Below are 16,699 nucleotides of genomic sequence, written 5' to 3'. Positions count from 1 at the left end.
TGAGCGATTGTCAAATTGTGCGGGATCCAACGAGAACAAACCTTTTTTACGGCCAGGTATTCATCCAATATTGAAAGTATTCTGGTGGGAGAAATGCATATGCATGCCTCTATCTGAAGGTATGTTACATTACGGTCTTGCATTATCAGTTCACGTACGGCATCGATGTTTTCTGGCACAACGGCTGTTTTTGGACGACCTTCACGGAATTCGTCTTTGAGCGAGCGTCCACCACGATTGAATTCGTTGTACCAGTTTTCACAATGCTATAGAATGGTGCTTCATAGCCATACAAAGATTTTAGTTCATCGATGCACTCTTGTCGTGGTAATCCACGTCGAAAGTTGTGAAAAATGATCGCACGAAAATGTTCACGAGTTAATTCCATTTTTTGGCCGAGATGAATTTTTTAATTCCCTGTAAATAGGACTGAAATGTTGTTGGTAACGTAGAAGGCCGATTGCCGACCGGTCCTCAACTACATCGTAACAATCGCCTGGATGGAGTGGAACTTAGATGAAGAAGCTACAGACCTGCCAGAACACTGCACTCCGGACCACGACAGAATGCCTCTTGATGTCTTCCATCGAACATCTACATAGTGAGATGCTTATGCTCAGAGTTAAGGAGCATAATGAACTCCTCTCCAAGCAGTTCCTTCTAGGATGTTTTCGTAGAAATCACCTCTGCAGCCACCTGCACGGAGCGAAACCACCGCCTAGGAACATCAAGAGGTCTTTCTTCAATTACGTCGACGAAAAATACGCCGACCGGATTTTGGAGTCAACTAACTTCCGACAGGTAATGACCGCCATTCATAGTTGAGCTATCAACACCTTCACTGACTCTCTTCCAGTGAATGCCGTTCTTGTAGTCAAATCACAACCTATTGCAGACGAAGAGCTCGAATTGCCGGGAAAAATGCGTGTGACCCTTGCGCAGCTTCGTTCTGGATATTGTAACAGGTTAAACTCCTACTTGTCCGGAATAGACCCCGACATATCCAATTTTGTATGTCCTGTGTGCAACGAGTCTCCGCATAACACTGGCCACCTCTTTGGTTGCCCCGCTAACCCCACTCATCTGACACCCTTTTCCCTTTGATCCGACCGCGTCGAACGGGGATGACGTCGACGACAACTTAGATAACCCTCACTATCCTAACGGTAATAAGATACTCCGTTAAAACAACAACAGGGACGGTGAACTTCTTCACGAATGGGTTAAAGCTTGAGGGGAAGGTTGGTGGAGGCGTCTACTATTGAGAGCTCTCTATTAATTACAGTTTCAGACTTCCTTCCATTCAGATAGCACAGCGTTGATACTAGCCTTGAACTCATTTACAGTGCGTTCAGGGCTGATGGAAGACTGCCTAACCTTGCTATCAATAGCATGGAATGCCTTTGTGATAAGACTGGTATAGGTTCCAGGATACAGCAGAATCGCAGGAAACTGTAAAAGCTGATGAGCAAGGAAAGGCACCCTAGAGCCGTTATCGGCAGAATGGGAGCGGATCGGTGCTGCCTTATCTTCTTGCGGTTTACTAAATTATTAAATAGCTGGGCTTCGCGGAAGCTTGGTCAGCGCTGGGACACAATCGGTACATGCGCTGTCGAAAAAAAGGCTTTTGCCCAAGATTGATGACAAAAGATTAGGTGATCTCTTTTCCCTCAGTAAGGTTAGCCTCTCCCTAGTAATGGGGCTTTTAACGGGCTATTGTCTCATTGGCGTCCACGCAGTAAGGCTGGGAATCCTACCGGACGCTGGCTGCCGAAGCTGTATGGAAGAAGATGAGGTGAAAACAACTCAACACTTCCTTCTTGACTATCCCGCCTTTTGGGCGCTCAAGACTTAAGTACTTGGGTGCGCATACCTTTGGCCATCGCACCAAGCTGGCGGGAATGAAAATTAAATCCTTGTGCAAGTTTGTATTGGCCACAGCGTTTTGCAAATTTATTGTTCCAACACAGGAGTTCTTCAATTATATGGCATCACAAAGGACTACACATAGCAGTCCACATGCGATCTTTTTGACCAGCTATCTGACCTAACCTTTGCACAATGAGTGTGCTAAGTGATTTTTAAATTAATGAATTTAAGTAAAAAATAACAAAATAAAAATGAAATGTGGACTTATTTTAATGTTTAGAGTGTATATTTAAATATACAAAGTAAAAATGTGAAAAAGTTTAGTGAAACATTGAAAAATGCTAATATACGTTTTTTTGATACAAATTTTTCGATTTTTAATCGAGAATATTTTTAAAAAATATAAGTGTTACATTATTTTTGCATATTTCTCCTCTGAAGAAGTTTCCCTATCAGCTCATACCCCATTTATACCGAAATTCGTGATCTTTACACGAACGCCAAAGCAATCGGAAGCGTGTCAAGAGGTAAGTTAGGAAGACACAGCATGACATAATTACAATTGGATAGAGCCAGAAAACCATTGGTGATCAAATGGCGATGTGTTACTTTTTTCCCACTCTCTGAAGAAAAGTAACACATTTACCGTTGTTGTAGCGGTAGAAAATATATCTGAAGTAATTTCGAGGCTTGGTGCCGAATTGACAGTCCTTGGCTGAATTAAAGTCCGGATCCAGTTACTTAAACCCGTCTGTCGTAGGAACAGATACGTAGCTTCCAGGGTAGTATCATGTGTATGAATGTGGCCAACAGCAATGAAAATTCCGTTCACAGGACGATCGGGTAACCGTAAATGGAAGAAAACAGTGTGTCGTGACTGGCAAACAACTACGTTACTTTAAATTATTTGGGAAAAAATTCTCTAGCACAAAAACGAGAGAAATGAAAGGCGAAATGAGAACTCTTGGCATTCCCAGAGTATATAGACACAGGGTTATATACTATATATAAATGATCAGGGTGACGATGAAAGTTGAAATCTGTCCGTCCGTCCGTGCAAGCTGTAACTTGAGTAAAAATTGAGATATGAAACTTGAGATATGAAAGTGGATGTGGCCCTGACCTCTAATAAATTTTGTGTAAAAAACTCCTAAACCACTAAAGCTACAAAAACCAAGCACATGTACTATATTAACCCCTACCTATAGTGCGAAAATGGTTGAAATCGGATGAAAACCTCATTCACTCACCATATAACGGTACTGTTCAAAACTATTAAAAGCGCGATATATCAATAACTAAATGCGCCAGAGATGCAAAAGTTTGCCGCTGGAATGCTATGACAAGGCTTTATAGGGGTCGATGTAAAAATTAGAAGATGGGTGTGGCATCTCCTATTTTTTGGTGAAATCCCATATCTCGGGACCCAACTGACCGATTTCGATATGTGGTATTGTTTCATATTTCTTATGTCAGATTGTGAAAAAATGTCACCTTATGTTCAAATCCAACAAAAACTGTTCAAGCCCCTAAGTACCGAATACTTGGTTCCCAGAGTCTTTGCGTTGTCGTCGAGGTCATCTAACGGGAGGCCCAAAAAACGTGCTTTTTCGACGGGGTCGGACCAAAGGGAGGAGGATGTTAGATGAGTGGGGTTTGTAGGGCATGCCAAGAAGTGGCCAGTATCATGCGGAGACTCGTTGCATGCAGGACATACGTTGGGTATGTCATGGTCAGTTCTGGATAAGTAGAAGTTTAAACTGCTACAATATCCAGAACGAAGTTGCGCTAGGGTCACTCGCGTTTCTCGCGGCAACTGGAACTCTTCGTCTGCGATAGGTGGTGATTTGACTCCAAGAACGCCATTCACGGGAAGGGAGTCGGTGAAGGTGTTAATGGCTCCACTGTGAAAGGCGGTCAGTACCCGTCGAAAGTCAGTTGCGTCCGAAGTCCGGTCGTCGACGTAGTCAAGGAAAGACCTTTTAATGTTCCTAGTTGGCGGTTCCGCTCCAAACAGATGACTGCAAGGGTGATTCCTACGGAAACTGCTTGGGGAGGAGTTCATTATGCTCCTTTACAGGGAGCATAAGCGTCTCACTATGGAGGTGTTCTATGGGAGACATCAAAAGGCATCCCGTCGTGGTCCGGAGTGCAGTATTCTGGCAGGTCTGAAGTTTCCTCATCTGCGTACCACTGCATCCAGGCGACCATATTGGTGCTGCGTAGTTAAGGACCGGCCGGCCGATTGCCTTGTAAGTTGCCAACAACGTGCTTTGTCTTTTCCCCATGTGCTGCCGACTAGCGACTTGAAGATTTTGTTGCGTCTCTGTACCTTGGCGATAATCGCGGTCGTGTGGGGAGAGAAGGAGCATAGACTATCGAATGTTACACCTAAAATTTTAGGGTTATTGACAGTTGGAATTTGGACGCCATCGACTGCAATATTAAGTTCAAGTCTATACTTCATCGTCCAGTTCGTAAATATGGTCGCTGTGGATTTGGTGGGGGAAAGTGTGAGGTTTCGTGCAGTGAGGAAACGAGAAAGGTCGGAGAGGTAGTTGTTTACCTTCGGACACATGCCACCGATTTCATAGCCCGACGTCAATATCGTGCAGTCATCTGCGTACGAGGTTATGGGAACGACCTCTGGTGGTTGCGGGAGTTTCGAGATGTAGAAGTTAAACCTTTTTTTTTCATATTTCGAACGTGCACCAATTTTCACGGGAAATGTCTTTAAAAATTCGTTTTTAATTCCGATTCACGAATATGTATGGCGCGTTATCTAATTTTATGTTTTTTTGCAATAAAAACAATAAAAAATATTACGATTTTGCACAATATTTACGCTATAAATGGCATCACTGTTCGAAATTCGGGAAGAATTTAGTATACCGTCCCAGGATATCAACGATAAAAAGGATATGGTCGGATAGAGGAGATTATCCTGATCAAGGATATATATGGTTATAGCCGCAGGAAGCTTATAGTTTCCGAGTTACTCGCGTTTAAAGTTTAAAATTTGCAATATTTTATTTACATTGCTTTTAATATACGTTTCAATTGTTGTTGAATTATTATTTTAGAATAACAAATGAATTACAAACTGTCAGATAATCAGTGTTACCTTATCGACATCATTTGTAAAAATAAATTTTTAAACTTGTCAAATAATCAGTGTTACCATACTAAGCTAACCTAACTAACATACCCTCTATGACATTGCTACTTCTTCGCGTAGAACTCTTTTTTGCATGGGCGGCCTTCGGCCGCGCTTCAAAAAAAAAATAACCCTAGTCGGTCCAACACCAGGGTGTATCAGATTCTTTTCGCGTAGAACTCCTTTTTGCGTGGTCGGCCTTCGGCCGCGCTTCAAAAAAAATAACCCTGGTCGGTCCAACACCGGGGTGTACCAAATTTTGTTCGCGTAGAACTCCTTTTTGTGTGGGCGGCCTTCGGCATTTTTTAATATATTTTTTATTGTTTATCAACGATTATGTTTAATGTATTTAGGGTATAATATTTCCTTATATTTTTTTTTTGTTTTAGTTTGTAAAATATTTTAGTATGGTAACACTGATTATTTGACAGTTTGTAATTCATTTGTTATTCTAAAATAATAATAATTCAACAACAATTGAAACGTATATTAAAAGCAATTTTTGCACTATAGTATATAAAATAAATGTGTGCAAATGAATAAGTGATGTGTTAGTGCAGGGATGGGCACATTTTTAGCCCGCAAAGTTAGCAAAGTGCGCACGGGGGCTAGATGAGGGGAATATCAGTTTACGGAGAGAAGGGCATAACAAGTTGAGAAAAATTGCGAAAAAAAATGAATTACATTCCTCCGTGAATTGATGTTCATTGCAGAGTGGTTGCGGCAATACTGACATTGTACACAAATTTAAGGGTGGAAGTTTACTTCATATCGGAATTGTACAGTTGTGTGAACAAAAAGGGGTTAACATAATTTGCAGAGTTTAGGGTTTCGCATTAAAATTTTTTTTTATTTACCTTTGCATGGTGGGAAATTTTAATCACTGTTAGGAAAAAATATATATATGTTATGTTATGTATCTAAAAACAATTTTATTTAATAAGAAAACAGCATATTTTAAAACTTCACAACACCTTATGGTTGTTTCTATTTTGTTCACACCACTGTACATGAACGATAGATCAGTCAGTGGTGGTGGAAAATACGTTGCTCTCATTTGTAAATATGGAGTGGTAAAACTTTGCTCTCACTTCCCTCTTCATGTTTGCCCGCGATGATCCCCTCACCTAGCCCTCAAAATGTGCACTCGTGCCCGCACGGGCAAAATGCCACTGAGGGCTAATGTGCCCATCCCTGTGTTAGTGTATATAAAATTGAAAAATATAAGTGCAAAATTAATTTTATATATCGAAAATATGTAAATAAAATATTGCCAATTTTAAACTTTAAACGTGAATAACTCGGAAACTATAAGCTTCCTGCGGCTATAACCATATATTCGTGATCAGGAGAATCTCCTCTATCCGACCATACCCTTTTTATTCCCGAAATCCTGAACGGTATACTAAAGCCGACCCCGAAATTCAATTGAGAACTAGTGATACAAACAGTGATCGGGTTCGAAATATCGATACTCTCGATATTCGAAACTAAACAAGAATTGATAAAAATGAGAGATATACATATAATAGAAAAATATTATTAATTGGAAAAATAAAAAGAAATTAAAATATTGATATTCTCAATATTCGAATCTGAAAGAAAATTGGTAAAAATGAGAAATACATAATAGAAAAATAATAATAATTTGAAAAATAAAAATAAATTAAAATAGAGAGTATCGATAATTCGAAAACGATCATGAATCAATAGTGGCCATTTGAATTTACAATAATGATGCCGTAATTTCGAACGTAACCTTGCCATTTTCGTTGAAGTGAAGTGATTGTAAAGCTTTTCATATTTTTATAAAAATAACAAAAACAAGTAAAGAAGGGCGAAGTTCGGGTGTCACCGAACATTTTATACTCTCGCATGATAAAGTGATAATCGAGATTTCATTATCCGTCATTTACATATTTTTTTATTTTGCTGTAAAATTAATTAGATTAGTAGTTCCTGAGATATGGTTTTTGGTCCATAAGTGGGCGACGCCACGCCCATTTTCAATTTTTAAAAAAGCCTGGGTGCAGCTTCCTTCTGCCATTTCTTCCATAAAATTTAGTGTTTCTGACGTTTTTTGTTAGTCGGTTAACGCACTTTTAGTGATTTTCAACATAACCTTTGTATGGGAGGTGGGCGTGGTTATTATCCGATTTCTTCCATTTTTGAACTGTATATGGAAATGCCTGAAGGAAACGACTCTATAGAGTTTGGTTGATTACTATAGCTATAGTTTTCGAGATATGTGCAAATAACTTAGTAGGGGCGGGGCCACGCCCACTTTTCCAAAAAAAATACGTCCAAATATGCTCCTCCCTAATGCGATCCTTTGTGACAAATTTCACTTTAATATCTTTATTTATGGCTTAGTTATGACACTTTATAGGTTTTCGGTTTTCGCCATTTTGTGGGCGTGGCAATGGGCCGATTTTGCCCACCTTCGAACTTAACTTTCTTATGGAGCAAAGAAATACGTGTACCGAGTTTCATCATGATACCTCAAGTTACAGTTTGCAAGGACGGACGGACAGACATCCGGATTTCAACTCTACTCGCCACCGTGATCACTTTGGTATACATAACCCTATATCTGACTCTTTTAGTTTTAGGACTTACAAACAACCGTTATGTGAACGAAACTATAATACTCTCCTTAGCAACTTTGTTGCGAGAGTATAAAAAACCAATTTCTCTTATTGATTAACTAAAAAACATCAATAATTACGTGTACATAACTTATAGAAAGTATAATTTTAACATCTGAAGACGTGTTAAGTGTAAAAGTGAATTTATTATTTCGGGAAATACGATGTTTTTTGATAAAAACAAAGAAAATATTGGTTTTAAAGGTTTTTTTCTTCAAAAATTTCACTGTTTATTCTTGAAAAATGTATAAATATGTTCTTAAAATTTTGAAATAATTGAAAGTATTTTTTTAATAAAAATTCCCAAAAATCACCTTTTTTTTAGGCCATTACACTAGATGTGCCCTTAAAATCAATTTTTCCGTGTCAATCATATACATACATACGTGTAATCAAATCCACAATTGTAATAAGTAAATAATGTTAAAATTATGCAATGACTTTCTAGCTAGCCCAGTTGGTTTGGTAAAATTTTTTGTGAAACTACTTTTGAAATGTTGCAAGTTTTGCGCTTTCTTTGGCAATTTTTTTTACTTTGAATTTTGATGTATTAGATGCTGCGCAGTTTGCATTACCGAAAAAAGGTCTTCATGGTACCAAAATGTAAAATATCATATACTCACTTTGTTCCTCACGTATTGTACGGCAGCGAGCTCCTAAGTAATTTCGTAAATTAACTGCATGTATTGCAGCACAAGCGCGTTTGTCAAGTGTTGCTTCATTACCAATCCAAAAATAGATTTTCCATACTAATTGTCCTAATTCATCAAAATAAGTTTTAAGTACTATATAACAATCTCCTTCATAAAATTTTCCATGAGCTACTTCTTCAATTTTGTTTGGTAAAAAGTTTTCTATTTCCCATATGGTTAGACCAGGAAACTGGCCGTCTTCTTTTTCAAAGAATTTTGAATAATCCAAATGCGGTTTTTCCAACGATTCATCCCAACGCTTTGGCTTTAGCGATTCAGGTGGTAAGTTTTCAAAAGAATTTTTGGATTCATCTTTATCTTTGGCTATGTCTTTCATACCTTTCAATATTTTAGCAGAATCCTGTTCAGAATCGGCCCGAGGACCACGACGAAGTCGTATTTTGCGTGCAGTGGAATCTTTAGCTCCAGTTCCAGTCGGCATTGAAGTAGGAGCTGCAGCACCAGCAAGTAACAATTGATTTTGCAATGAAAAATCAATGTTATAAAACTCTATACCTGCCCCTTTAACAGCTTCGCACGGTTTTGGTGGCATAATTAAATCGGGGTTATTTCGTAAATCCAACTGATCTAAGCCTTCAAGCAAATGAATGGCGTCTGGCAACGTTATGAGCTTATTTGAACTTAAATTTAGTTTTTTTAACGCCCCGCAACGACATAAACCTTCCGGTATCATCTCCAAAACATTATTAGAAGCAGAAAATACCTCCAAGGAACATAATTTACCTATGCCAGAAGGAATTCCATCAAAATCCAAACGATTATCGTTTATAAACAGACGACGAAGATATGTTAATTTACATATAGACGCTGGTAGCGCAGTTAATAGATTCCGTGATAAGTTAAGTATTTCAAGCTTTTGCCACAACTCAATACTGCTGCTTAATTCAGAAATGAGATTGTCACTAAGATTAATTCGTTTCAAATTTGGCAAATTATATACACAATCTGGTATTTTTGGTAACATATTTTTTGAGATATCTAATTCAGATAAATTTGACAAACTGTCCAACGTAGTGGGGAAGTTTAATAAAGTACGTTGTGTGTTTCTCATGTTTAAATTTTCCAGATTTTGAAGAGAGGGTAATTGCCGAAGCTGAAATAGTTCTAAAGGATTATTCGATAAATTTAAAGTTTGTAAATTCGCGAGTCGACGTGTTTGCGGAGGTAATGTTTCTAAACGATTGTTTGAAAGATCAAGAAAAAGTAAATCAGTTAAATGAATGAACAAAGCTGTGGGAATGGATTCAATTTGATTATTGCTTAAATTCAATACTAAAAGACTTTTAGCACGTTCTAATCCTTCAGGAACATCTTTAAGCTTATTATGTGATAAGTCCAAAGTCGTTAATTCTTCTAACCGGAAAAGTTCAGGAGGAATTCCGCTATTCTTAATTTGATTGTGTCGAAGGTTTAACGAACGTAAGCAAGGCAGTCCTGTTAACTCTCCAAATAGCTTTTCCAATTCATTACTTTTCAAGGACAAATGTTCTAGTTTAAATAAGTTTCCAAGTTCTTCAGGTATTTCATGAAGATTTGTGTTGTCTAACGTTAGCCATTGTACCCTATTCATTTCTTTAATAGCAACCGGAAACTTGGAGTTCTGCATATGTGTATAAAAAAGAGTGATTTATATTTATATATATTTCTTTTTTTATATGGAGTCTATATTTAATAGATAAATTATATATGTATATAAGACTTACACTAAAATCATTTTTGGAAAAGTCAACGCCACGGACAAATGGCAAAACTCCAGTAGCCATATTTCCTTATATTCCTTTACAATTAGATTTCAGACTACACTTTCAACAAAAACTAAACTAATACTAAATCCCAGTTTATGTTATGATTGATTTATCGATAAAAAATGTTATTTTAATTGTAATTATATCGATCAATATAATATTTTTTATCGCTTTAGCAAAATATCAAGATGACCCGTAACAGGGCATCTCGACAGGCAAAAATTTAGTGTATACTAACTGTTTGGCTTTGCGTATTGCCTGTAGAGACTCCATATTGCTAGTGGCATACCGGATCATCTCGACAGGCAAAAATTTATCGCATACTAACTGCCAAATCTATTGCCATTGGCATTGCCAAATCTGAATGCGGGCATTTGGTATCATATAGCAATGATATTTGGATTTATGCTTGTATAAGTTTATTAGATTTAAGACTTAATGGGATATGTTGTCTCTACGAAATTTTCATGGAAATGAAAACTGCGCTGTCAAACTGCTGAAGTGACAGCTTATTGTTTTCAATATGTGGCATACTAATTAGTATTCCATATATTGCTTTCCATAAGCAATATAGAGTCTCCACAAGCAATAGGCACGGCAATACAGTTAGTATGACATAAATTTTATCCTGTCGAGATGCTCCGTAATAATTTGTTTGTCATATATTGAAAGCAATGAACTGTCACTTCAGCAGTTTGACAGATCAGTTTTCATTTCTATGCAAATTTCGAAGAAGCAACACCTCCCATTTACTCATATACCGGCGGCAGTTTCATTTCGGTAATATTAAATTTATTAGAGCAAGTATTAAGACGATTAAATCAATTCCCACGACAGCCGGTTCTACGCATCGGAATTGACTCGGATTTTATCCGACCAAGGGCTGTTCTTTCGGCGATCTAACCCCGTTTGGATCGGTGAGTGTTAATCTGTGTGTGTCGTCCTTAGAGCAACGCCTTGTAGCAGGGTTGCTCCGTATCCTCCTGACTCGTGCTGGCATTGAGTCCAACCCGGGCCCGGAGGAATTTTTCTGCTGCGTCTGCGCTAAAAGGCTCCATCCAGACTCCACCTCGGTCAGGTGCAATACATGCAATGGATGGAGCCATCTTAAGACCTGCTCAGGCCTTAAGACCCACAGGGAGTGGACCACGCGTTACGTGGCCCCGTGTTGTCTGCGCAATAATGCGATACAAGCCTCTACGGCTGTGCAACCTGCACAATGTTCGCGCGCCGCGCCGCCACTCAATCAGAGTGGCCAACAAAGGACCTCCGCGGTCAGGAGCTCAAACAGGCAACACAGCTCCCACTCTGACTTGTCCTCCCCCCCAACCTTCATCCCGCTCCAATCCTCGTGCGAGAACCAATCAGCAACTCTTGGTTCCTCGCACAGTCTGTTCCGTGTGTCAGACCGTCATACGTCGGAACGTCGCATCAGTTAAGTGCAATTCCTGCACTGGCTGGTGCCACTTCCCGACGTGTTCCGGCCTGCGCACCACACGTGAGTGGAGTGTCACCTACGTTGCCCCATGCTGCAGGAGTCTGCCCCCGCATCTCACAACAGTGGCGTCGCCAACCAACACCCCAGTGCGACAACCGCCCCCGCGGGTTCTGCAGCTGCAACAACCACCACCAACACGTCACTCCCTCACCCCCAGGATCATTCACGGACACCCGCGACAAACGAAACTACATCAATTCAACTGCAACGGACTCCAGAGCAAGATCGAGGAGATAGTTGCACTCATGAATCGGGAACGTATATCGATAGCTGCGGTCCAAGAAACCAAGCTCAACAGCCGCTCAGACCTTCTGAGTTGTGCAGGTTTCAACGTCATTCGTAAAGATCGCGAGCGAGATAATGGTGGTGGCCTAGCCTTCAAATTGCACAACACAAATAATCGATGAAGACATCGACCGCAGGGATACTACCCTAGAATGTCAGGGCATAGCTATCCGGTCAGGCGATGTCGAGCTCGAAATATTTAATATATACATTCCCCCAGTTACATGTTGCCCTACAGGATATCACCCGAATATAGGCGCGCTACTTCGTGGTGAAAACCGTTTGGTACTAGGCGACTTTAACGCGCACCACGATCTTTGGCATTCCTGCCTGTCAAACGATCGTAGGGGAATGGAGCTGGCGGAACAGATTGACGATTCGACATTCTGCACAATGAAAGACGAAGCCCCCACCAGAGTTATGGGCACCTGTAATAGCTCGCCGGATATTACCATTGCTAGCGGTGGCCTGATAAACAGCATAACCTGGCGACCTATGCTAACTCTTGCATCAGACCATCTGCCCATAATTATCTCGATCGAGAAGCCTCCCGATTTCGTTTCTGTGGACAACCGTACCTTCATTAACTTCAAAAAAGCTAATTGGGTCGGCTTCACAGAATTCACTGAGAGCACCTTCAACGCTCTACCCATTCCTACGGACGTATGCGTTGGCGAACGTCAATTCCGCAAGGTGATCGCAGCAGCTACTGCTCGCTTCATCCCGGCTGGAAGAATAGCGGAAATCCGCCCCAATTTCCCAGCCGAAGCAGCTGTCTTAGCTAATGAGCGCGACACCTTACGCCATGCCGATCCCGGGGATCCCCGAATAAGGGATCTCAATTTGGAGATTCAGCGAATGGTGAATCAACATAAGCGGACGAAATGGACCTGAAGTCCTGCAACCTCTCCACCGGTGTGAGTAAGCTTTGGGCTACTGTCAAAGCTTTGTCTAATCCGAAGAGACACGACGACCGAGTTGAAGTTCAATTTAATGGTCATGCCTCTTCGGACCCGAAGAAGTGCGCGAGCTATTTTAGCCGGCAGTTTACACTGCACCCTTCGGTAGACAAGGCCAAGAGATGTGTTAACCGACGGCTGCGCAAAATGCCAAACAACTGCGCGCCACTTACTTTCACCGATGAGGAGGTTCAGGGTGTCATCAACAAGGCAAAATCCTCCAGATCCATCGGCCCAGACGGAATCAACATGCTAATGTTAAAGCATCTAGGCTCGACGGGAGTAAAATATCCCACCAAGGTCCTCAACCTGTCGCTCACCACTCTTCAAATACCCGATGTGTGGAAAGTCGGAAGAGTGATCCCACTACTGAAACCTGGGAAACCCGCCAACAAAGGGGAATCTTATCGACCGATAACTCTCCTCTCCCCAGTAGTGAAGACACTAGAGGCCTTGTTACTCCCGACCTTCACTCACCACCTGAGCCTAGCCAGCCACCAGCATGGTTTCCGCAAAGTGCACAGCACCACCACAGCACTTAGCGTCATAAACGCCCAGATAGCTCGTGGCCTCAACCAGAAACCACCCTGCGAAAGAACGATCCTCGTAGCGTTGGACCTGTCAAAAGCTTTTGACACGGTCAACCACACAACGCTACTGCAGGACATTGAAAAAACCACTCTCCCTCTAGGGCTCAAGAGGTGGACCATGAACTACCTGAACGGTCGTCAGTCATCCGTACTATTTCGAGGTGAAACATCCAAACTTAGAAGAATTAAACAGGGGGTTCCGCAGGGTGGTGTCCTCTCCCCGCTACTGTTTAATTTCTATATCTCGAAACTCCCACTACCACCAGAGGGGGTTTCCATAACCTCGTACGCTGATGACTGCACGATATTGACGTCGGGCAATGGAATCGATGGCAAGTGTTCGAAAGTGAACAGCTACCTCTCCGACCTTTCTCGTTTCCTCACTGCACGGAATCTCCAACTCTCCCCCACCAAATCCACAGCGACCATATTCACAAACTGGACGAAGGAGTATAGACTTGAGCTTGATATTGCAGTCGACGGCGTCAAAATTCCGACTGTCAATAACCCTAAAATTTTAGGCGTAACCCTTGATAGTCTATGCTCCTTCTCTCCCCATACGACCGCGATTATCGCCAAAGTACAGAGCCGCAACAAGATCCTCAAGTCGCTAGCCGGCAGCACATGGGGAAAAGACAAAGAAACGTTGTTGGCAACTTACAAGGCAATCGGCCGGCCGGTCCTCAACTACGCAGCACCGATATGGTCGCCTGGATGCAGTGGCACGCAGATGAGGAAACTACAGACCTGCCAGAACACAGCACTCCGGACTACGACGGGATGTCTCTTGATGTCTCCCATCGAACACCTCCATAGTGAGACGCGCATGCTTCCTGTAAAGGAGCATAATGAACTCCTCTCCAGGCAGTTCCTGCTGGGGTGTTTCCGTAGGAATCACCCTTGCAGCCATCTGCTTGGAGCGGAGCCGCCTCCTAGGAGCATCAAGAGGTCATTCCTCGACTACGTCGACGACATCGTACAGTACGCCGACCGCACTTCGGACGCTACAGACTTCAGACAGGCACTGACCGCCATTCACAGCGGAGCCATTAACACCTTCACCGACACCCTTCCCGTGAATGGCGTTCTATTGCAGATGAAGAGCTCCAGTTGCCGCGAGAAACGCGAGTGACCCTAGCGCAACTTCGTTCTGGGTACTGTAGCAGGTTAAACTCCTACTTATCCAGAATTGACCCCGACATATCCAATATATGTCCTGCGTGCAACGAGTCCCCGCATGACACTGGCCACCTCTTTGCATGCCCCACAAACCCAACCCATCTAACACCTTTCTCCCTTTGGTCCAACCCCGTCGAAACAGCGCGTTTCCTGGGCCTACCGTTAGATGACCTCGACGACAACACAGATAGCCCTTACCATCCTAACGGGGATTAGCATATCCGTTAAAAACAACAACAAGATTGTGTTAAATTATAAATATAAAGTACATTTTAAAAATAATTTAAAACATTTTTCCAAAAAATTAATATTTAGTTTAATGTTGTTAATTTGCAGAAAACTTATGCAAAATGACGAACGAGCAAGTCTTTAACTTAATAAACTTATACAAGCATAAATCAAAATATCATTGCACTTGTTAGCCTTATGTATTTTAAAATAAAAATCCTCGGGATTCACAACTTGTTGGTATATTTGGTGGATAGGCGTTAGGCAATTGAGACAATGGCCGTGCGCCTGAACGACCAGCTGGCTTTGCTGAGGTGGCAATCCCTTAAAGATCACGCATTGTGGCAGCCGGTGGGGTCGACGACATAGAGGGCATCAAAGACGTTGTGGGTCTGCTCCTAGCGCGGGTGTTGACGGCAATGCTACCGTTCCACTCCGAGGGGCCGTTGGTGTGGTTGTTCGGGGCGCTGCGACTAGGCAGCCGCTTGGCGTGGCACAATGGTCTGTATGGAAGAGTTTTATTTAAATTAGAATGCGGTTGCATAAAGGGCATATGAGCATGGCTTCCACGTTATGCGGCATGAGTGGGTCGTTCGATTAATCGACTACTTATGTTGTTTCGAGTGTTACTTTAAATATATATGTATATATATTTATATAAATTATATTTTATTTTGTTTTTATATTCGGTTTATTTTAGCGGTTTATCGGTTTTCGTTTCGCGGTTATCGGCGATTGGTAAGAAGCATAGTTTGATGAGCGGTCGTGTTAGCTTTCCGGAGTCCAGGCAATCGTCATGAATCAGGACACAATCTCCAACTTTTGGCGCATTTTCGGTACTTTTCCATCGGTACCTCTTGGGGAGGTCCTTTATATAGTCTTTTTTCCATCGGCTACTGAAATTATGATGGAGAATTTTAATTCTTTCCCATCTATTTAATAAGGATAGCGACTCCACACCTGTCTCAGGTGTGGCCAGAATGGGTGCTGCTTTTAGGTCATGTATTTGAGAGGTTCGATTATAAATATATGTTTTCCACGAGTGTGGTGGCTTTTCTAACCAGGCCGGAACGATTTCGGAATCGGATCATAGATATAATTTGCATTTGGCCATGTTCATGTGTGTCTGCACTATGGAAACCAGCTTTGCTAGTAGCAGCGCGCCACAGAGCTCAAGTCGTGGTAGACTTATCGTTTTTAGAAGTGCTACTTTTGCTTTTGCCGCTAGTAGTTGGCTTGTGGTTGCGGTGTCGCTTTGTGTGCGTACATAGATCGTGGCACAATATGCCTTTTCAGAGGCATCGCAGAAGCCGTGTAGTTTCACTTTGTATTCGGGGGAATAGTTTACCCACCGTGGAATTTGTATCTGCGAGATGTCTTTCAGATTATTAGCAAACTGGGACCACTTTTCTAAGCGAAGAAGTTTCACTTGTTCGTCCCAGTCTGTTCAGTCTAGCCATAATTCTTGAATCAGAATTTTCGCTTGTATCATAATTGGTGCAAGCCATCCTGCGCGGTCAAAAAGTTTTGTCATTGGGGATAAAATTGAGGATAATTCGTTGAAAATCTTGATCATCTTTATGTATCACTATTTGTCGATACATTTTTTCAACATCCCCATTGACAACGTATTTGTATATACGCCAATTTAATATGAGGAGCATTAAATCTGGTTGGAGTGTGGGTCCCGTGAACAGAATATCATTGAGGTCCCGTGAACAGAATATCATTGAGGGAATTCCCCGAGCTAGTGCATCTGGAGGCATTAAAGACAACTCTAACTTTTGTAGTTTTTTTGTCAGGCTTTTCTACTGCATGGTGTGGCAAG

General features: G+C 41.5%; 1 protein-coding gene across 1 annotated transcript in view; it reads right to left on the bottom strand.

The window, feature by feature from the left end:
- LOC105225460 (protein flightless-1) overlaps nt 1-10,355 on the bottom strand; it is a 33,604-nt gene extending 23,249 nt beyond the window's left edge. Inside the window, exons 1-2 of the mRNA XM_011203926.4 lie at nt 10,091-10,355; nt 8,298-9,987 (exon numbers count right to left, since the gene is read on the bottom strand). Of these exons, the coding sequence (XP_011202228.1) occupies nt 8,298-9,987; nt 10,091-10,150 (1,750 nt within the window). The 5' untranslated portion in view covers nt 10,151-10,355. The remainder of the gene's footprint in view (nt 1-8,297; nt 9,988-10,090) is intronic.
- Nucleotides 10,356-16,699: the final 6,344 nt, after the last annotated feature.

The sequence above is a fragment of the Bactrocera dorsalis genome, chromosome 3 (assembly GCF_023373825.1).
Source record: "Bactrocera dorsalis isolate Fly_Bdor chromosome 3, ASM2337382v1, whole genome shotgun sequence".
NCBI lineage: Eukaryota > Metazoa > Arthropoda > Insecta > Diptera > Tephritidae > Bactrocera > Bactrocera dorsalis.
This window is presented reverse-complemented; position numbering and strand designations above follow the sequence as displayed.